This window comes from Gadus chalcogrammus, chromosome 13 (assembly GCF_026213295.1).
Source record: "Gadus chalcogrammus isolate NIFS_2021 chromosome 13, NIFS_Gcha_1.0, whole genome shotgun sequence".
In the NCBI taxonomy this organism is placed as follows: domain Eukaryota; kingdom Metazoa; phylum Chordata; class Actinopteri; order Gadiformes; family Gadidae; genus Gadus; species Gadus chalcogrammus.
In genome coordinates this window covers 11,353,788-11,376,791 of record NC_079424.1, presented here as the reverse complement: position 1 = coordinate 11,376,791, position 23,004 = coordinate 11,353,788, and the positions used below count along the sequence as shown (strand labels likewise).

Below are 23,004 nucleotides of genomic sequence, written 5' to 3'. Positions count from 1 at the left end.
ACAAATTATATATAATTATATAATACCAAATGGCCTTTTTAAGCAAGATAATGTTCAACATAATAAAGTGCTTGAGATTTTATCATTCCTGCCTCGTTATTTTGTATAATTACAAATTAAAAATGGTTGTTCAGCTCCCATTTGCAATGAGGCAAATGGCGTTGTCATTGGCTGTTTCATGTCATCCACATCCAGTGCTCATTATGGCTAAAGTGAGACAAATGGGTTTCAAATAATTGCCCATTTGTCTTGTGTGCAAGCATTCCTCCAGAGTATCAATCAGTGTTCAATCAATCAGCCAATACCCCCTTCTTATTAAATAGTAATGCCTTCTATTTCTCATTGGATGACCCAGTATTACTGACCCTTGGGTGTTAGTAGAACATGCTATCGACCGTTTTCCTTATCCAGCGTTAGATGACATCCTCATGTACAAAGACACATCCAACAGTACAAAGCCGCTGCCTGTATAGGTGTACATCTAATACCTGTTACTTCCTGTATAGGTGTACATCTAATACCTGTTACTTCCTGTATAGGTGTACATCTAATACCTGTTACTTCCTGTATAGGTGTACATCTAATACCTGTTACTTCCTATATAGGTGTACATCTAATACCTGTTACTTCCTGTATAGGTGTCTGGTTACAGTCTAAGCCTGGATGAGGCCCTGGTGGTCGTGAGGCTTCAGATGGGAAAGGAGATGTTAAACGGCCTTCCCAAGAGGCCAGCATATGCTCCTCGTCTTGGGAGATTATGTGATCAGTCAAATGCATTTTGTGAGGCTAATAGTGGAACCTTCTGGGTGTTTAAGGGAGGAGTATTTGCAGGGCTGGGCCCCCCTCCTGAGTAATGTTTGCCCCTGATAATTGGAACAGCACCAGTGGTCCGCATCCCTCGTCTCCCAAGACCCATCCTTTGACCCCTGGTGGCGTCGAGAGCAGAGGGGTCAACATGGTGGGTGGGGGTAGAGGGACCACAGGACAGAGTGACGTGGGGTCTGGAAAGCCCTCCCTACTGGTACTTATAACAAGGAGGACCAGACGCACTGGACCACTGCCTATACACGTGTTCTGACTGCTGTACCTGAACATCCACGCATCTTTGACTATATACTACACTGAGAGATTCAAGGAAACTGGGTGGATACCTGTTGCGACGAAGGAAGTATAAGGTAAGTTTGAATGTTTCTTTGCGCCACACTGTTTAACTGTATCTAGGCAGCATATTTGCACCGAATTGATCATTCTGTTTCAACTTTTAATTAAATATGGTACTTTTAATTTTAATGTATCCATTTCCTTTCTATATGCATTGATCACTGCTCCCAGCAAGAAGAAAATCATGTTCTTGAATATTAAATAATTCTGAACTCTGCTATTTTAGAAAAGAAAACTGAGCCTTTCCCTCTTGAGACATTATCGACTTAGCGTTAAAATCAAGTTTAGCTCGTATTAATGGCAATAACATGCAAATGACAATCAAAGCTATTTTGTGAAGCAGCAAGTCAAATATAAAATGATATTTAAGTGCATCAGATCATACATCCCATTTCCCCATAAGCCTTGTATAAATGACTGTAAATTCCATCGTTGTGACCTCTCCTTGTGCCAGGACCATGATGTACGTGTCTCGGCTGGTTCTGCTTCTGGGCCTCCTGCTGTGTCTGGGGGTCCAGCTCTCCACCGCCCAGCACTGGTCTCATGGCTGGTACCCTGGAGGAAAGAGAGAGCTGGAGGCATTCACCACCTCTGAGGTAGGAATGGACGAGTGAACCAGTCTGCTTTACTTGAAATTACCTATTTGGTCCTGTATCCGACGCCTTTATCCAAACTGCCGCATTGTTCAGTTTTTACTACATTAAAGGTGATTTATGCATGTCATTCATGAGCAGGTATGGGTGAGGCAGCTGACTGGATAGGTCGGCGTTCAAACTTGGAACCTTTTAGCTTTGAGTCATGTACCCTCAACACTAGATTATTTTACAGCTTGTTTTTTCTCCTATGTCACCCTTCACAGATTATTTTCGTACGTAAATATATGGCTTCCCTCCCTTTCTCCCCTCCAGGTTTCAGACGAGATCAAGCTGTGTGAGGCGGGGGAGTGTAGCTACCTGAGGCCCCAGCACAGGGGCACCTTGAGAAACATCTTTGTAAGTAAATGCAAAAGGACCCATTGGGTTCAAACTGTATCTGACATGATGCATTGATTGAAATTATAACAGCATTCAAATTAAATCATATTAAAGTATAACTCATCTGAAAATTCAACACAAATGCTTTGTTGTTTGTAGCTGGTTTTTTGTTCATTATTTTTATTAATTAAGATATTTATCAGGCTTCATATTTTTGTCCACAGATGGATGTCCTGGCCAGAGAGTTACAGAAGAGAAAGTGACATCAGTTTGCGCTTCTTTTCTAAATAGGGGAAATTAGTTAATTGACTAAATGGGCTTCATAAAATACATTTTCTTTTTCAATTTTTTTTCTTGGCTCTCTGTGGTCTATAATACATTGCCAATTAAAGGTTTCAAGCATCCTTTCCTTGTATGTGTGCCCTTATATCCTATAATAAAGGATATATTTTGTTAATGTTGGGTTTTTCTTTCTTTCAAAGTGATTTGTGTTGGAAGAGGTGAAAAACATGCATAAACGTCTTGCATTTACAATGGTTAAAATAAAAATATCAACATGTATATTTTGCTTTTTGGTTGAATCATTAATCAGGTGCCATCGTGTCGAATAATATAAAATAAAATAAAACATTTATATTAAAATGTTTCGTTGTCATTCTTGTCATGATATCTTCTTTGCACTCCGGCTATTGGCGTAGGTGAATGGGCGTACCCAGCCTATTGACACCGGAAATAGCGTACCGGTAGACCGGATAACGCTACAATGCATGACCCTCTCCTCCGCCTACTGTGGCACATAAACCAAATTGCGGATGTGCGCATTTTTCACAATATAGGGAAAAATGGAGGGGCGCGTCTGTGCTACGCAACTCGCAGAGTCAGATGATAACACTTTGAGTAGTACCCCTTTCGCGGCCTCTTTAAACGATGGTGACAAATTAATAAACACTAAAATAAAAAGTGCCCAGACTAAAGGTGAGTTTGTCTAGAAAGCGAAAATCCAGTCATGGTGTCCTAAGTGGAATGCTAACGTCAGCCTCTTGGCTAACTTGCTAGCAACGTCCTTACGTGGGTTAGCTAGCCTCTTAGCTAACTCGAGTTGTTATTTATTGCCTTTCTTGCGTATGAGACTCGCTTGTAGTATAATCTCCCAATAAAACTCAACCAATATAAGTTAGGCCCATTAGAAAGTAGAATAGCAACAAAACGACCCGTGTAAGGGTTCCTTCTGGTGGCTAACTAGGTAGTTGACAGCTAACAAAGCTTACTGCAAACGTCTTCCCTTTATATCTAACACACCAACAAGTTATACTTTAGGCCGGACCCCCAACGTCAGAATATGGATGGGGGATTTTATAGAAGGACCTTGTAAAGGGCTAAAAGCTGGACGATATATTTCGGTTATTTGGGGCTTTAAATGGCAATCTAAGGTGTCAGTTTTAGACCCCTCCCCATTACTATTTACGAGTGTCAAAGAGCCACGGCGGTGTTGCTGGATAACATTTCTCACGTACATTCATGCATCCGACACTTTTTCAAGTTTTTTTCCTCGGAGGACTTTTAAAGATCGATATTGCTAATTAATAAATAAATAGGCTGACTCTTTAGTAGAAATTCCAATCTTGCCCTCCATGTATGTTTTTTACTGTTATTTAAAAAAAAAAAATGGTTGGCATAATGCAACTGTTTTGGAAAGGGTCCACTTATTAACAAGTCAAAAAACTATACTTATTTGGCGCTATTGCAAGTAATTCCCTAGCCTGGCGCTGCGTGGTGTCTTCAGAATATGTACCATTAAGGATAATGAATAATGGGGTACAATCAACTCTAGTAATGATCCCGGAAGTAATATTAAGAAGTGCATCTGTAATGTATTATTGATAAAATACAGTATGTTCTGGCATGTTTTTAAATTTGGTTTTTATTCATTCAACATTACAGTACAATGTGTACAATGATCTGTAGTAGGCTGCAAGTGAACCTGCTTTAAGCAGATGGGCTATGATAAGTACATTTTAAGAGTACATGATACCTGCATTATGTCGGTGGCCCCTCAAAGTAGAAAATTAGCTCAAGATAAGACCATATGTGGGGTAAATTATTAATGAGCATGTTTATATGGACACGGCATAAGTTATTTCCTAGTACTAGAAATGTGCATGATGCCTATTAGGGACAAGGAATCAAACATTTCCCATAAAAGTCACATGTTGGCTATTGTTATTGTTGCCAATTTAAAATGTAAAACTTATAAAATATCAGACCAGACCATAAGAATAGCCATATACAGAAAAGCTGTGGGCTTTATCTGTACTTTGAAATGATGATTTATGGTTCAGCTGTGTTTTTTGGGGGAAACTATTTAAACTAACCTTTAATCGTTTTTGACCTGGTAGGAAACCCGAGTGACCAGGACTTAATGAAGGGTCTTCTTTCTGATGACTACTGCCATGTGTGTGACACTGTGCTCTTATTTGAGCCTCACAGACATTATGAGGTGGGCATTGCCGCATGAAGTTTAGTGAGAATCCTCCCGTGAATGATAAATAGTCTTTGGTCACATCTGTGTTCTCCTAACCCTAAGGGAGAGAAGCACAACCAGAAAGTGAAGATGTACCTGGAGAGCCAGAGGGCAGTGGGGACCATGAGCAAAGACTCAGGAGAACTCAAGGTAAATGATGCAGCTGAATGAATGATACAATCATTGAGTGATCCTTAATATGCAGTCAACATTTGATCAGAAATAACCTGTGATTGGTTCAGCAATTAAATATCAGAGGACACGTCTGGCTGTGGCCTAGAGCAGCGCCAGTCGATCTTAAGTTCACTGTTAGCCAGTGAAAATAATATTCATAAGCAGCTGTATTTACCATGCTGGGCATTCTGAGAATTTGAGTTCATTGTCATGAATTTACTTAAGTAAAGAAAAGGATAAAAGGTAAAATAGTTCTATGCCTCTGTTTTTCTCAGAAAGATGTGCCGACACACATAGAACTCTTCTGTAAGTTATGCAACATGATGTTCTGCTCCCCGGTGGTGGCAATGTCCCATTTCAAAGGCAAGGTCCATGCGCAAAACCTGCGTAGGCAACCCTTCGAACAATCCAAAGGCAAGTTTTATAATGTCAAGACCAAAACTTTTAAACTCCTTCCTAAACTAAGTGTTGCCATGTTTGTACTAAGTACATATTTTAAGCATAGCTAGTATCACAAATCAGACCTTAGATTAATGTCTAAAGTCTGATGGCAGACAAGCTCCAATCTATGTGATTTCTTTCACTTCATATATGTTTTCAATCTTTCGTGTTGCTAGAGAAGGGGATCTGTATGCGTGTAATTGGCCAGTGTCTGTAACTAAGTCTCTGTAAGGGTTTCACAAAGGAAGTGCTGTTGACACTCAGTCTTGTTTCAACCTCTTAGAGTTGAATCAGCCGGGCCTACCAACTCATTCTGGCCAGACGCAGGCTTCATACAACGTGAAGGCCGCAGTCTGCACCGCAGCAAACCCCGGGCAGGATCTGAAGGACCCCAATTACTGCGCACTATGCTCTGCCCCTTTCAACAACCCCAAGATGGCACTGCAGCACTACAACGGCCGCAAGCACCAAAGGAACAAAGCCAGGGCGAAGGTGATGCAAGGCCTCGGAGAGGATGCCCAGCAAGGTACTGCCCAGAGCATCTGTTTTTACATAACATTTTGGAGGGAACGTACTCTAGTCTTTAACAGTTTGTTAGTGGATGAATCCCGTTCAGTTGCTTCATCCATCCCCCAAAAGCTCAAGCCTTTTGTATTTGTGTGGCTCCTTTTGTCTGCAGCAAAAGGTCTTATCTGTCAGGTGTGCAATGCACGGTTCACCTCCGTGGAAATGTATCAGGCCCACATGAAGGGGAACAAGCACCAGGTCAAGTGAGTTCCATTCAATACCATCAAATCCAAGTCATCAAAGTCTCATCAACAATCACCTTTCCAGTTGAAAACTGGAGTGGTTTAGAACCTACAAGATTGTGGACTAAGAATAAGAATGAAAAGGCACCATTAACCAGTCCTGATATGTTGACCAGGGAGAAGAAGGTGATTGACCTGTGCAAGTCTCAACCAAAGGACTACAGCTCCTTTGCGGATGAACTGGCCGACTACATTCAGGTCCAGAAGGCTCGTGGGATCAACACCCCGGCAGCCAGTCACCTGACACCCCAGGGAGGCAAACAGAAGGACGGCGACAGCGCCGAAAGGGATCCAAGGGACAGTGTACATCACAGAATATATGAACTGAACTGTCCCCCAGTCATTGAGCCCCCATCGTCCAAGCCCCTCTTGGGTCCGGGCTACCCGGCTGCTGGCTGGGGTCCTCCTCCATATCAGCCCGGTCCCTCCTTCCCTCACCCAGCGCTCTTCCCAAGCACAGGCGCCCGTTACCCCCCGAACCCTAACCGACCGGGGGCACGGAAGAGGCACAGCGAGCAGTCGAGCTCCTCGTCCTACTCCTCATCGTCGTCCTCCTCCTCGTCTTCCTCCAGCAGTGACAGTGAGGAGGAGAAGAGGAAGGGGAGGAGACACAGGAGCGGGAGGGAGAAGCGGTTACGAGAACGGGACTCTGAGGAGGAGGTTTGGAGGGCGCAGCGACGGAAGAGGGTGAGGCGCAACCCCTCCCAGGAGAGAAGAGGAGGAGGAGGAGAGGAAGGCGGGATCTCTCACACAGAGAGCAGCAGAAGGGGACGTCGAGATCCCGTTCGGAGGCGAAGGCCGGAGAGGAGTCACGAGGAGTCTGTGGAGGCTGAAGGAGCAGAAGAGAAAGCGGTGGCTGTGAAAGACGTGAAGGCCAGGAATCCTTCAGAAATGCAGAAGGAACTGGTGGCGACGCACCCAGAGGCTCAGATTACCCCTGAGCAAGCAGAGACACAAATGGCCGTGCCCCTTAAACCAAAACCCAGGAAGGAGAAGAAGAAACAACGAGGGATGGAGGACAAGCGGACGGAGGAAGAGAAGCTGTGGGATGAGTCTATGGGCCTGTTTTAGACGCCCAACTCTAACTTTTCATCAAGCCCTCCCAACAATAACAATTTGACAAATTTCATGAAAAAGTTATTAATTGACTGCCGTCTAAGAAGATCCAGAAAGCCTTGTGTTGTCCAAGCATCCTAGTTGGCTGGCTAATTATTTCTATAATTTGTATTAATTAATGGAAAACCTTTGCTGTTTTTTTAATACACCTCTTTTCTTGTCACAATAAAGCTATTTTTCTTTATCATATTAGTTTAATTATAGTTGATTGCACTGTACTACTCATATGTTTACATTTTTTAATATATTATTGATTGTATGTAATTAATATCATGTAAAATATAAGTATTTGCAATTATTCAGGGTCTTTGTGAAATCTAAATTGTAGTTCCTTTAGCAGCCTGTAGTTGGCACTGTTCACCCATGATTTATGCAGAGCAGCATAACTAACGCTGTCAGAATATACTACTTGAATAAGCATGAAGATTGTTAACAAAAACAACGATAAAAACGACGGTTCTGACGATGGTAGGCTTCACTTACATTTAGCTCATGTACGTGTGCAATGTGCACAGTTTGTAGTTTGTTTGTTTACCTGGACACGGCATAAGTTATTTCTTAGTAGCAATGTGCATGGTCCCTATTAGGGACAAGGAATCAAACATTTCCCAAAAAAGTCACATGATGGCTATTGTAATTGTTGCCAATTTAAAATGTAAAACTTATAAAATATCAGACAAGACCATAAGAATAGCCATATACAGAAAAACTGTGGGCTTTATCTGTACTTTGAAATGATGATTTATGGTTCAGCTGTGTTTTTTGGGGGAAACTATTTAAACTAACCTTTAACCGTTTTTGACCTGTTAGGTAACCCGAGTGACCAGGACCTAATGAAGGGTCTTCTTTCTGATGACTACTGCCATGTGTGTGACACTGTGCTCTTATTTGAGCCTCACAGACATTATGAGGTGGGCATTGCCGCATGAAATTTAGTGAGAATCCTCCCTTGAATGATAAATAGTCTTTGGTCACATCTGTGTTCTCCTAACCCTAAGGGAGAGAAGCACAACCAGAAAGTGAAGATGTACCTGGAGAGCCAGAGGGCAGTGGGGACCATGAGCAAAGACTCAGGAGAACTCAAGGTAATTGATGCAGCTGAATGAATGATACAATCATTGAGTGATCCTTAATATGCAGTCAACATTTGATCAGAAATAACCTGTGATTGGTTCAGCAATTAAATATCGGAGGACACGTCTGGCTGTGGCCTAGAGCAGCGCCAGTCGATCTTAAGTTCACTGTTAGCCAGTGAAAATAATATTCATAAGCAGCTGTATTTACCATGCTGGGCATTCTGGGAATTTGAGTTCATTGTCATGAATTTACTTAAGTAAAGAAAAGGATAAAAGGTAAAATAGTTCTATGCCTCTGTTTTCCTCAGAAAGATGTGCCGACACACTTAGAACTCTTCTGTAAGTTATGCAACATGATGTTCTGCTCCCCGGTGGTGGCAATGTCCCATTTCAAAGGCAAGGTCCATGCGCAAAACCTGCGTAGGCAACCCTTCGAACAATCCAAAGGCAAGTTTTATAATGTCAAGACCAAAACTTTTAAACTCCTTCCTAAACTAAGTGTTGCCATGTTTGTACTAAGTACATATTTTAAGCAAAGCTAGTATCACAAATCAGACCTTAGATTCATGTCTAAAGTCTGATGGCAGACAAGCTCCAATCTATGTGATTTCTTTCACTTCATATATGTTTTCAATCTTTCGTGTTGCTAGAGAAGGGGATCTGTATGCGTGTAATTGGCCAGTGTCTGTAACTAAGTCTCTGTAAGGGTTTCACAAAGGAAGTGCTGTTGACACTCAGTCTTGTTTCAACCTCTTAGAGTTGAATCAGCCGGGCCTACCAACTCATTCTGGCCAGACGCAGGCTTCATACAACGTGAAGGCCGCAGTCTGCACCGCAGCAAACCCCGGGCAGGATCTGAAGGACCCCAATTACTGCGCACTATGCTCTGCCCCTTTCAACAACCCCATGATGGCACTGCAGCACTACAACGGCCGCAAGCACCAAAGGAACAAGGCCAGGGCGAAGGTGATGCAAGGCCTCGGAGAGGATGCCCAGCAAGGTACTGCCCAGAGCATCTGTCTTTGCATAACATTTTGGAGGGAACGTACTCTAGTCTTTAACAGTTTGTTAGTGGATGAATCCCGTTCAGTTGCTTCATCCATCCCCGAAAAGCTCAAGCCTTTTGTATTTGTGTGGCTCCTTTTGTCTGCAGCAAGAGGTCTTATCTGTCAGGTGTGCAATGCACGGTTCACCTCCATGGAAATGTATCAGGCCCACATGAAGGGGAACAAGCACCAGGTCAAGTGAGTTCCATTCAATACCATCAAATCCAAGTCATCAAAGTCTCATCAACAATCACCTTTCCAGTTGAAAACTGGAGTGGTTTAGAACCTACAAGATTGTGGACTAAGAATAAGAATGAAAAGGCACCATTAACCAGTCCTGATATGTTGACCAGGGAGAAGAAGGTGATTGACCTGTGCAAGTCTCAACCAAAGGACTACAGCTCCTTTGCGGATGAACTGGCCGACTACATTCAGGTCCAGAAGGCTCGTGGGATCAACACCCCGGCAGCCAGTCAGCTGACACCCCAGGGAGGCAAACAGAAGGACGGCGACAGCGCCGAAAGGGATCCAAGGGACAGTGTACATCACAGAATATATGAACTGAACTGTCCCCCAGTCATTGAGCCCCCATCGTCCAAGCCCCTCTTGGGTCCGGGCTACCCGGCTGCTGGCTGGGGTCCTCCTCCATATCAGCCCGGTCCCTCCTTCCCTCACCCAGCGCTCTTCCCAAGCACAGGCGCCCGTTACCCCCCGAACCCTAACCGACCGGGGGCACGGAAGAGGCACAGCGAGCAGTCGAGCTCCTCGTCCTACTCCTCATCGTCGTCCTCCTCCTCGTCATCCTCCAGCAGTGACAGTGAGGAGGAGAAGAGGAAGGGGAGGAGACACAGGAGCGGGAGGGAAAAGCGGTTACGAGAACGGGACTCTGAGGAGGAGGTTTGGAGGGCGCAGCGACGGAAGAGGGTGAGGCGCAACCCCTCCCAGGAGAGAAGAGGAGGAGGAGGAGAGGAAGGCGGGATCTCTCACACAGAGAGCAGCAGAAGGGGACGTCGAGATCCCGTTCGGAGGCGAAGGCCGGAGAGGAGTCACGAGGAGTCTGTGGAGGCTGAAGGAGCAGAAGAGAAAGCGGTGGCTGTGAAAGACGTGAAGGCCAGGAATCCTTCAGAAATGCAGAAGGAACTGGTGGCGACGCACCCAGAGGCTCAGAATACCCCTGAGCAAGCAGAGACACAAATGGCCGTGCCCCTTAAACCCAAACCCAGGAAGGAGAAGAAGAAACAACGAGGGATGGAGGACAAGCGGACGGAGGAAGAGAAGCTGTGGGATGAGTCTATGGGCCTGTTTTAGACGCCCAACTCTAACTTTTTATCAAGCCCTCCCAACAATAACAATTTGACAAATTTCATGAAAAAGTTATTAATTTACTACTGTGTAAGAAGATCCAGAAAGCCTTGTGTTGTCCAAGCATCCTAGTTGGCTGGCTAGTTATTTCTATAATTTGTATTAATTAATGGAAAACCTTTGCTGTTTTTTTAATACACCTCTTTTCTTGTCACAATAAAGCTATTTTTCTTTATCATATTAGTTTAAGTATAGTTGATTGCACTGTACTACTCATCCGTTTGCATTTTCTAATATATTATTGGTTGTATGTAATTAATATCATGTCAAATATAAGTATTTGCAATTATTCAGGGTCTTTGTGAAATCTAAATTGTAGTTCCTTTAGCAGCCTGTAGTTGGCACTGTTCACCCATGATTTATGCAGAGCAGCATAACTAACGCTGTCAGAATATACTACTTGAATAAGCATGAAGATTGTTAACAAAGACGAAGATAAAAACGAAAGTTCTGACGATGGTAGGCTTCACTTACATTTAGCTCATGTACGTGTGCACAGTTTGCAGTTCGTTTGGGGTCAGACAGCTGCAAAGGTGACAACTAGGACACAGTACTTAACATGAACAGATGCTTCAGGGTTTCTTTTCAGTGCAATTTAATTGTACACGTTGATGTTTTGTGCCAATTACTTAATGAATCCCAAACGGTGAGGAAACGGGTAGGTCTCGGTCTTTGTACTATCAGTCAAAATGATTGATGGGGACAAATCACTCATTCCTTTCTGGCACTGCCTCCTATGTTTGATTAGCCTTAGCTTGTCTAAGCATCACACCAATTGCATTGGCATGCCGCTAGGTAAGATCTTTGCAAGGTTTTCAGTCCTCAACCCGCATTGCAGGAATCGAGCTGTTTGGAATTAAGTCCCTCAATAAAGAGCCCAAGCACTTAAATGAATTCATTACTTTTTGGAGAAAGATCAGATGAATACATTGACATTAACTTTTAACAATGATCAACAATGCAACTAAAATGAGGTTGCCGGTAGGAAAATTCAATTATTATTTTTTACTCTGAGAAGTTCAACTAAGTCACACAATATGTGAAATGTGAGCCAATGTTGGTTATTATACAAATCATGTTGGTGTATTGGAATCACGAGATTTGGAAGATTATATATAGGCCTATACAATTTCTAACACAAACATATCCCCTTTACTAGCCCTAACCCTACTACTATCACAAACTCTTACCCTACTACTAACATTAACCCTACTACTAACTTACCACTCTACTTACCTAGCCCTAAACCTACTTCCACCACTTACCCTTGTGCTAACACTAATACTAACCCTAATCGTACTACTATTAACCCTCCTCCAACCCTACAACTAACACTAACTCTGTTACTAAAACACTACTACAACTAACCCAACTACTAGCCCTAACCGTACTAACAGTAACCCTCTTCTACTACTACTAATAACCCTAACCCTGTTCCAAACACTAACCCTCCTACTAACCTAAACCATGTTACTAACACTAACTCTACTACTAGCCATATCACACTATAGAGTACTGTAAAGAACAGCACTGCAAGGCCCACACAGCGCTGTGTGGAGAATGCCTCTGTAGCCGCCCCTCAAAGCTCCTGTTTTCAAAGAATCCTGCGGTTCTCTCCGCCTCGCGCTCGCATCCACGACCCCCGCCAGGTTGTACCGGTACCCACATCCTCCGTGTTTAGGACTACCATAGGCTCTGCATACACCCAGAACCCTTTTGAAACACAGCCCACACATAGATCACAGGCTACGGAGTAGATTGTAGATGCACTAGGAATTATACAGTATATTGTACAACATATGAATGCATTGCAAAATTACCACCTGAGCTCTGATACCGTGGATAGAAATGGCTTTAGATATGGTTGTGTAAACTGTGTTGGCTCTATATGAATGGGCAATTAATCTGGATAACCAAACACATTAATTTGTACTTTTCATCTATGAATGAACAAGGCACAATATAGTTTTCTTTACAGAATGTTTTTTTCATTTGGTATTATTGCAATTTTAAAAGAACACAACCCTATAGGACTATATTGGATCTCTTGGGCTCCATACATTACATGAGCCTAACATCCCATTAGATTTGAGTGTTTTACATAATTTATGAATATATATTGTTATTTGTGATAGTTTTTGTATTTACTGCCAGTCATCAAATGTTTGCATTGGATTAGCTATGATTCCTATCCATCTTTTAACACTCCTATAGGTATTCAATTTAAGAATATTCAATTTAACTTTAAGATTAAGCCATTCAAATATATAACCTATTTTGGGCTACAGGCAATAACACATGGAATAAGTCATATTTATTGATAGTCAGGATTATTTGTTGCTTAGAAACAAAATGTTATATGCTTATCAACAAAGGGCAAATATGTTTTTTCGCAAGGCTTAGAATGCTACAAGTAAGATTTGATTGAGAAATGTATTGAAAAACATTCAACTATTTATACAGATAGGCTACACAACGTGTTAATACCTTTGAATACGAAACATTTGCCTAGATAATCTCGAAGGATCTCTGAAAACAATTCCGTCTATATTCACGTGGATTGTGATGTGAATAGCTGGATGGATGATTCATGGACAGATGTAGTGGTCTACTAATCAAACCTACTACCCATTTACAGTTCACATGTGTAGCGGCACATCAAAGTTAGTAAAGAGGCCAACAAGAAGAAGGCCTACTGCGCTCCGTAAAGCCCATGTGATGAACGTATACCATGGCAGGGTTTCTCCTACGCTGGCTCTACTAGGTTGTCAGGAGAGCCCTGAACCCCAGGTGTGTAGGATCAGAGCTCTGCCTAACCAATCCCCAGCTCTATAGTAGGACATGCACTCCAACATGACCTCCTCTGAGGGCTGGGCCATGCAGCTGTCTGGGCAGGGGTCCACACCACAATCCTGCACCCCGAGGCTTGCATGTGGCAGCTTTTTCTCTTTGTGGCGCGTGAAGTTCTGCGACTGAGTTCTTTTTGTTTGTTATTTCTTGTTTGTTGTATACATCAGATCTTGGGAGAAGAACGTGTCAAACTGTTTTAGTCCTAGTCATTTTCATGCTGTCTTTGATCGTCTTTGTACCCACATACTGTAGAATATCGTGTAAAGCCACGTTGTTTTGTGTGAATTGAGAAGTATGCATGGAAGTTGTTCCTCACAGTGACTGAGTATCAAAAAAAAAAATTGCTGTACTGTTTCCAGTCCTGTTCTGAAAGGCCCTGTGTGTGTGTGTGTGTGTGTGTGTGTGTGTGTGTGTGTGCGTGTGCGTGTGTGTGTGTGTGTGCGTGTGCGCGCGTGTGTGTGTGTGTGCCTGCGTGCGTGCGTGTGTGTGTGTCACAGTTGGGGTGTTACCTTGACGACTGAGAGCCCTGTCATCAGAGTTCCTCCCATCCTCTCTGACAGATAGACAGCAGGAAAAGAAACCATCCAACCCCCACTATCACCATCTCCAACCCGAAGACACAGACATGCACGGACACAGGTGCTGCTGGCCACCTGCCAAGATGACCTACTTAGTGCTGGTATGGACAACTGTCACATGCCTCTGCTGGACATCAGGTAAGGCCGATGAAAGTTGTTGCTTCTACGCTGCTTTGTGCAAACGCATCACGGTATTAAGTGTATTCCGGTGCATACGTAGTCTCAGGCCTCATGTGTACAACTTAGTTATTTTGTTGTTTATGACCCAGGTCTAGTATAGCTTGTGAAGCTTGTCTTAGGTTTCTTGTAAATGATAATCTTTTACACAAATGTATTGTTATAGTTGTAAATATGGGTTAGATAGTCTAACAATGTCACCGTCATTTTGGAAATTCATATCTCGAATGCTTTTACGTTGGTATTATTCAATGAAAAAGAGAGAACTTCCCTGATGTATTTCCATGTGTATTTAATAATATAATTACCATATTTTATCTTGAGATTTTAGACGTTGCTAAAGAAATCTGACAGGGCAACTACCCAAGTTCTCATCAAGGTCTTGTAATGTGTCATACATTGTTGAGACAATAGAGATATCTTTATCTCTTTGAATTGCTCTTAAAACAGGGCTTTATTTGGATTGAGACATTTGGTTTACTTGTACTCTTTGGTATTTAAAATGATACGTATTGAGATTGTTACGTACATTCTGATCAGCGGCCGTAAACAACACCAAATAAAGACTATACTATATATATACACTATCTATATACTGTATACTGATATTGAACAATGTGTATAATGTAATATACACTTGATTATATTTCCATCTTACCGAATTAGAACAATCTGAAGCGGCGCGAGGACCTTAACACAGGGGCCAGGTTACATTGATTATTTTCCAGCACCAGTCATATGTCAACATGTACTTGGCTTAAAGTAAAAGTTCTAAAAATAGAGGAGATAACATCTTCTTTATAGAAACCTTTAAGACATCTTCAATGTATTTGCAACACTGCATACAAGGTGAGGTGGTGTCACAATGCTGCCTTTGCATCATGCCAACCTTTCTAAGTTAGACTGGAATGTTCTTCATGTGTTTCGCCATGGTTCAGCCTAATTTCCATTCTTGCTTAACATATCTTTTTATGATAATGGGCCTCTGTAACCTATTGGTACATAATATGATTATTGTGTTTACTGATTGTATCTTCTTTATTTTGACGATGTACGTGAATTCCCTGGATAGCCGAATGCGTTTTTGGCATCAGTTTCTAAAGGCTCACTAAGCCTCCTAAAAGCACTTTCTGGCCTTTGGGGTAAACAATCCTTTGTCGCTGAGCTTATGATAAACTTTATTGAACATTTATATTTTCAATGCACCATTTCTAAAGTCTAGAGAAGTGTAACGACCCATATTGTCGACATCCACCGGTCATCAAAACAGATAAATCATCTAACAGTTATCAATAGTAATATAATTATCCACACTGAAGTGCTGAAGTTTGTAAAGTCTGCGTACGCAATCTAAATAGATTGCATTTTAGATTTTATCTGAAGCATTTTACAGTAGTATGAGTGCTTTATTTCTCAGCATCGGTGTCCTCCCCGCAGAATCGAATCCTGCCCCTCTCAATCCCATGCGTAAGCGATTGAGCTACACAAAATCTCATGGGATCAAAATAATACCGCTTAGAAGATAAGCGATGAAGAACAGAACTATAACAATACATATTTTAGTTCTCAGTCCAATCCCTAGATTGACCTCCTTTTGACATCTACCCCCCCCCCCTCCCTCCCCCCCAGGTTCTGCTCAGGTCCCTGTCCGTTACCCCAAGATCCACGACAGCGAGGCGCTGGCCTGTGGGTGTCACGAGAAGAACACCTGCGAACTCTTCCTGTGGTTCCGCAGCCGGGAGAATGGAAGCAAGCTGCAGTTCCTGGTGAGCGTGAACAACGCTGACCGCAATTACACCAACCCAGGCTTGGACAAGACCCGCTTCATTGTCAAGATGAACGGCGCCAAGTCGACGCTGCGCATCGCCAACTTGAAGCGGGAGGACAGTGGCGTGTACTCCTGTGTGTCGAAGAACAAGCAGGCGGCGGGCATCGGGGCTCCGGGGGTCCTTCTGCTGCCTGGAGGTCAGTAGTAGCGCCGTGCCACTGAAATGATATATTTGGGGGACACTTTACCCAAGTGTCTCCCAAGTTACTCTCCAGTACCCACACCTCTACCCGGCAGGGAGGGTAGACGTTAGGACGTACAAACCAAGGTCTGACCCGTAGGCAAGGTCATGGTATCAAGTCAAGGTCATGTTTATTTTTAATTGATAGATAGATAACACTTTATTAATACCCGGAGTGAAAATATTTGTTGCATCACTGTTGTGCAGGGAAAAGAAAAAGACGCAAGATATAAAACCAAAAAGTACACAGAAAGTAGCGCTAAAGTAATACTAAGGGAAAATAAATGTTGAAGTAAATGCTAGTTAAAGGTAGCACACCTTTATCACCTGCAACTAGTAGTTGTCTTGGTGTTGCGTTAGTTGAGAGTGTTGCGCCAATGCGCCCGGTGTAAAACAAACGACCGGCAGTACAAAGGCAATCCTTCTTTTTGTCTGACTGAACTGTGGTGCTAGATAAAAGCGATGCCGTTATTTCACCTACACAAAGCATCCACTTTGAAAAACCATTGAACTAAATGTTATTTTTCAGACTTCAGCCAATCATGCCCTGGCAATTAACCCCCTTCCTGATAATTAACCCCAAAGGTTAATTATCAAACAGAAAACAAAACAAAAGAAACGTCCAATGAAATACCCAAATGTCTTACAAGGAAGTGTTCTGTCTGTGTGTGTCGTAATAAACTGTCTGTGTGGACTTCTATCTGACAGTGACCCCTCCAGAACCCACGCCTCAACCCACATCTAAGCCGGTCTGCAGGTGCCCGGAGAACAGCCATAAACTGCACCGTAAGTTACCCAGGCTGGCCCCTCAGTCCGGCCCCAGGGGCTGGCCCCTCAGTCCGGCCCCAGGGGCTGGCCCCACGAAGATGGCACCTGGAGCGCTTACAGATGCATCAATGTGGATATTGATGGCGTTTTGGTTCAAAAAACCAATCATCTTGAACATTGCAGATTGTCCGTTTACATTTCAGTCTGTATGCCCATATCCATACCAAGTCTATGTTTTCAGACTCATATGTGTGACAGTCTACGATGCTGTGTTAACCTTGAGAAATGTATTGTGTTTGTTTAGCAAAGGGCTGTGGCTCCGATGCCCTGTGGCCATCGGTGGGCATCCTGGCGGGCTTGGCCCTGGCGCTTCTCGCCACACTGTACTACTTCAGCCGTGAGTAGGCCTCCCACTTTAATACAACAACAATGTAAAGTTACAGTCAGCCTTCTCTATCAGATGCACAGAATACTGTTATTAGAGCGTCATCTAAAAATTGGAACTGAGATGCACTTTGTTTGATAATTTGTCAAAAGAATATGTTGCTTGTGCCGGGGCACGATGAATGGAGCGTGTTTAATGATGACTCTTATTTTGATTTGTCTCCTAATTCTCGGACAGGGTTACCCAAGAAATGCCGCCACCACTTTGTAAAGTAAGTAGACAAACACAGATAGCCAGGCTAGTGTACAGCACGTATCAGCTACATGTATTATATAAATTGCTTTAAGGATCGTTATTTTCATGTTATTTTTCACTTTTGACTCGTGCATGTAAAACATGTATGTATGTATGTATGTATGTATGTATATGTGTATCAAAGTCTGTCAATTTCTAACATGCAATATTAATCCTTGGTTCTTTATTGTTTTCTCTATAGGAAAGAGAGAAGATGAGACTAAACTAAACCAATCGATCTAAAGCTCACATCAAACCGTGTTGGTTTTGTACCCCATGTATAGAATTCATGCCCCCCATGGTTTTTGAATGATCCTAATACCACGGCTATGCTAAGTGAGTGCTTATTAGAGACTTGTACCAACTTTGAAAAGTACCACTGAGGTTGAAGTGACTGAAGTTATTTCTGTATGTAAATAGAATTTCTTGTAAGTACAATGAATGTTCCTCTTTTGTATTGACACATTTATTAAAATATTTAAAATCACAATTTGAATGTAACGACTCTTGTCCATTTTATTCATTGGTCTTGTTTGGGGCTTTTCATTCATTTAAAATGTGTGGAAGACATTTGAATCAATCTTAATATTTGATAAAGAGAGAGATCATGTTAAAGACTTGATGAAGATAATTCATTGGCAGTGCTTGTAAATCATCATTCATTGACCGTCATTTAATGTTAACAAACTATTACAAAATTGTGTTATTGTCCAATAAATCCTATAATAACTTACTTGTGCTGCGTTTTTTTACCTCAGCATGACGACATGATAAAGTTCATGCTACTATTTCAGATAGCTGGGACTTTTGAAACTCACTATGAACTGCCCTTCCGGATTAAGAGGCATCTACTCAGACAGAACGAAGAATTGCTAGTTCACTAACGAAAATTAAGGGAAGAGAATATATCAGTCCAGTTAAGGCTGCTATAGCAGCATCGACTTCAAATTCCTTATTTTGTTATTTAAAGTGATCAAAAAATGTGGGGACCAGCCTATACCCCACTAACTCGGGTTCCCCTCGGGAACGCTCATGTCCTCTGCTGTTGACATTTCGTTACCAACTAAACCTAAAATAAAGATGGACAATTACACCTCTAAACTGTGGAATTCAATACCTCAAGGAATCAGGGAAGCAAGTTAACATCTTTACGCGCCACTTATAAACATACCTCTTCGAATTAGCCTGCAACTATCCATTTGAATGCTTCTTCAAATGCAAGTCATTTTTTTATTACTTCTTCTATCACATTTCTTTCTGTGTTGTTTTTAATTTGATGCATCAGTTTGTATTTGTGTCTATTCTTTTGGTTGATACTCATTCATTACATTGTCAGAATTGGTGCCATTAAACTAAAATGTATTATGATTATCCTTGTTATTAGTGGTAGGAGTAATCGTAGTAGTATAAGTATTACTCTGTTGCATTAACCTTAGCCAATCAAGGTTTGTGATGTCATCAACAACAGCCTACACCCTTACCACAGCAACCACTAACACTAAACACACCATAGTGTAAGACCTAAACTCAACGCTTTTAAACTGTACACCTTACCTTAACTATACGTTTACCTGAAACCCCAGCTTTACCATTTCTAACCTTAAACATCTCTAATGCATCGTTGAGGAAAAAAGGGTGCCAGAAAGTCAATAGTTGCATGTTGAGTTGTGGATGAGGTAACCTGATCAAGGTCATTAACAACAAATGTGGGAAAGTGTAAGACAACCAAACAGCTCTGTGAAACTGCTTTAATTATACAATATATTGTTTTAATGTCGTGTTTGAGGATTCCAGTTGAGAAACAATTTATTAACTGCTGAATAACATTGTAAGACTGAAACGAAACAACACAGTATATTTGTTGATTTGATAATTTATGAATATACATACAAGCAAGAAGCAAGTACATTGATTCGTCTTTGTTGGCGCAAAGTCAACAAATAATTAGTTGTCTCAAAGGATATGTATTACAGAGACGAAACAGTGTTCTGAAAATTACTTCCATATAGCGGATAAAGAGTGGTGAGAAATGAAAGAGACACCCACAAACACACAAACACACATACATATACATGAACAAGCTGCATCTCATGTAATATGCGTGAATGTATTTTAGTGAGTGTAATTGGAGCACAAATGTATTTACATTCAACAGCAACAACAAATGTAAACTATGGTTTAGCTTTACCTTATCTAGTGCACACGAACACCTGTGCACACATGCACACACACAAACAGACACACACACACACACACACATACACACACACCATGGTGCACACACACTCACCCACACACACATAAACACGAGAAGGTGAAAGGCATCTGTTCTTTGGTTTTTCTTCTCTGCGATAATGAGAGGAAGAAAGAGAGACAGAGAGAGAGAGAGAGAGAGAGAGAGAGAGAGAGAGAGAGAGAGAGAGAGAGAGAGAGAGAGAGAGAGAGATGAGAAAATGAGCAGCCTTCGCTTGAGATGCCATCTCTCTCGGCTGTCCGCTTCTCAACTCTGAGCGCCTCATCTTGTCTCTGAAACAAAAAGCCACAAGAACACCACAGACCTCACCGCAAACACTGAGACACACACTCTGTGACACACGCACACACACACATACACACACACACGTACAGGTAGAGACAGTCTCGCTGTTTCTTTGCTTTCAGTTTTCAGTCAGTTATAGAACTAAACATATTTCGTTTGAATTCCTAAGGAAGAGGTCAGAACACCACCTGTCCATCTATAATTAAAGAATATAATTAGAATTTAGTATTAAAACGGAAATGTCCTTTTGATCTGGGATTCAGTTCTAGTGTGGCATGTATATGCCACTGTATATGCAGTGTAACTTCCTTGGTTTGCCCATCTTTGTTATAATACTTCAGGAGAGCTTAGAAGGCAATGTTGGGTTTTCAGGACTTCTATGGGCAACCCCTGGGAGGGATCAATGGTTGTATCAAACTTACTACTACAACTAACTACTATTGCATAGCCTTACATAGCCTACCTTTGTCCACCTCTTCTCTTAAGATATAACGTTATTCACAGTTCATTATTCCGTTGTCTGATGTTAATAAATAACCAATTAACAAATATGACACAAATGTGATAAAGCAAAACAAAAAAGGATGTGATCTTTCAGCTATTCAGAAAGTATTTTGCCTTAGATATCCTGTAGTCTAGATTCAGTATATAGAATATAGCTGCATACATTTTTCTGATGTATCCTTATCCAGAATATTATGATTATTTAGCCCTTCTGGTTATATGTTAACGCAAGATAAGTACATATGTATTTATATTTAAACACAGAAGAAAATGGAAATCCCGCCCCTTCACTTTCCACCTTACACCCCCGTAACCTTTTACACAATGTGCATATTTATGTTATAATAAGCAGCACATGAGCTACAATAACATCTTATGATCAAATATGTGTACGTACTAATCTTATCCTGTAGTTTAGATTAGGGCTTCTTACAGCGGACATATTTCCTTGTTGATCTATTTCAAAATGGATGCAAGAGTCTAAGACAAATGCCTGGTGTCCACTTCCACTTCAGCTTCCAATCCACAACACAAAAAGAAGAAATAAATTAATAAAATAAAATAAAGACGCACAGCCTTGCTGCGATGGAGGTGGTAATGGGTCCCTCCTCCCGGGACGATATACCAGCACTCTGACCAAGAAATCAACTCACCAACAAACAACCACTCAGCACTCACAGAAACAACGTAAATTGCTTCAACAGAACACAGACACAAACGGTCATACATGAGTTTTAAATATTATTTTTGATTTGTTCTATCATTTGTACAAAGTCTACCTTATTTCACTGTATCATGTGTTTAAAAAAAACCTAAGAGTAGATTTGCCAGCAATGTTTAATATAAAATATTTGAAGCACATATTTGAAGCACAATCTGAAGACTTCATAATACTGCATTAAAAAACGAGAGAAGCCATTGCTATAAACATATATATATATATATATATATATATATATATATAGTGTTCTTTTGATAATGAATTGTAAAAAAAAAAAATATTGAACTATTTGCATTTTGAATTCTTAGGAGGGACCAAAAGTCATAAGAATGTGGTTAAATCATTGTTCATATACCACAATTAGAGAAAATTAGTTTAGATCATCATATGGCAAACACAGGTGTCACTCATAACACTAAATATGTCTCTTCTACTTTGACGTGCCACAAAACAGCTAGTAGATAATACGTACGTATTTATGTTCACTAGTTTAGTCTGCTCCCCCAGCCCTGGTGCTTCAAAGCAGCAGACTCATAGTACTACGAACTACCTGAGACTACCTGTGTTTGTCCTACGATGAGTCGATGACACCTGACAAGGGTCCATTCTGACTGAAAATATAGCATAACATAAAACTATATCCTTATATATATAACGTCTAATCTATTTATATTTGACACTTTTAAAGCTATGTCGAGATTTGGCATCAAGCGCAGTATATCAGTTCTCTGTTTGTGTTTGTAAATATGGGTGTATTGGCTTGCATGTGTGTTTTATGTGTTTGCGTTTTATGTGTATTTATCACACACGTCTGATGATATCTCTACTGGTATCCAGAAAGCTCCTTGTAAGGTTCATGCTCCTGCCAGGGGTACAGACACAGCCATAAACAACAAGCTAACTTCTGACTGATTGACTGACTACTGACTGACTGACTGACTGATGGACTGACTACTGACTGACTGAATACTGACTGGCTGACGGACTGACTCAATCCCTTACTGACTAAGTAACTCATTGATCGATTGATGTATTCATCACATGCCTAATTTACTTACTGTCTGTGATGCTGTTGAGTCCTTGCAGCGTCCTGTCCTCCAAGCCATATCCCACAATGCTTAGAACCGCTAGATCTGACCAGAGAGAGACACGACAGTGGAAGCTGATTGAGGGGAGGAAAGGAGAGGTGTTATTTTTCAAACTACATATGAATGTCAGGTCTGTTGAACACGCACCCACACGGCAACTCAGGGCATTCTCTTTGGCTTCCCCTGGACACCCACTCCATAGGAACACACACATTCTCACACGCTGGGGACAGTGAAGATGGTTTCAGGTTGTATATCCCCAGTGTGAGTAAGACAGGGGAGCCCATGCAGGTGTCTGGGGGAGGGGTGGGGGATATCATACTATTGGAAAATTGTAATGGGTGTACGTGTGTGTGTATGTGTGTGTGTGTGTGTGTGTGTGTGTGTGTGTGTGTGTGTGTGTGTGTGTGT

General features: G+C 41.7%; 3 protein-coding genes across 3 annotated transcripts; all 3 read left to right on the top strand.

Moving 5' to 3' along the window:
• The first annotated feature begins 1,619 nt into the window (after positions 1-1,619).
• gnrh2 (gonadotropin-releasing hormone 2) lies at positions 1,620-2,426 on the top strand. The gene is made up of 3 exons (XM_056606177.1): positions 1,620-1,757; positions 2,070-2,153; positions 2,360-2,426. Exons 1-3 carry the CDS (start codon positions 1,620-1,622, stop codon positions 2,396-2,398), a joined length of 261 nt encoding a protein of 86 aa, XP_056462152.1. The 3' UTR covers positions 2,399-2,426.
• Positions 2,427-2,915: 489 nt separating this feature from the next.
• zmat1 (zinc finger matrin-type 1) lies at positions 2,916-10,963 on the top strand. The gene is made up of 11 exons (XM_056606019.1): positions 2,916-3,110; positions 4,532-4,632; positions 4,720-4,806; positions 5,106-5,244; positions 5,555-5,797; positions 8,007-8,107; positions 8,195-8,281; positions 8,581-8,719; positions 9,030-9,272; positions 9,426-9,516; positions 9,672-10,963. Exons 1-11 carry the CDS (start codon positions 2,978-2,980, stop codon positions 10,624-10,626), a joined length of 2,319 nt encoding a protein of 772 aa, XP_056461994.1. The 5' UTR covers positions 2,916-2,977; the 3' UTR covers positions 10,627-10,963.
• Positions 10,964-11,051: 88 nt separating this feature from the next.
• On the top strand, positions 11,052-18,389 carry cd8b (cd8 beta). The gene is made up of 7 exons (XM_056606020.1): positions 11,052-11,139; positions 14,091-14,246; positions 15,915-16,250; positions 17,003-17,080; positions 17,367-17,459; positions 17,685-17,718; positions 17,944-18,389. The coding sequence occupies exons 1-7, from the start codon at positions 11,091-11,093 to the stop codon at positions 17,957-17,959; spliced, it is 762 nt and encodes a 253-aa protein (XP_056461995.1). The 5' UTR covers positions 11,052-11,090; the 3' UTR covers positions 17,960-18,389.
• The last annotated feature ends 4,615 nt before the right edge of the window (positions 18,390-23,004 follow it).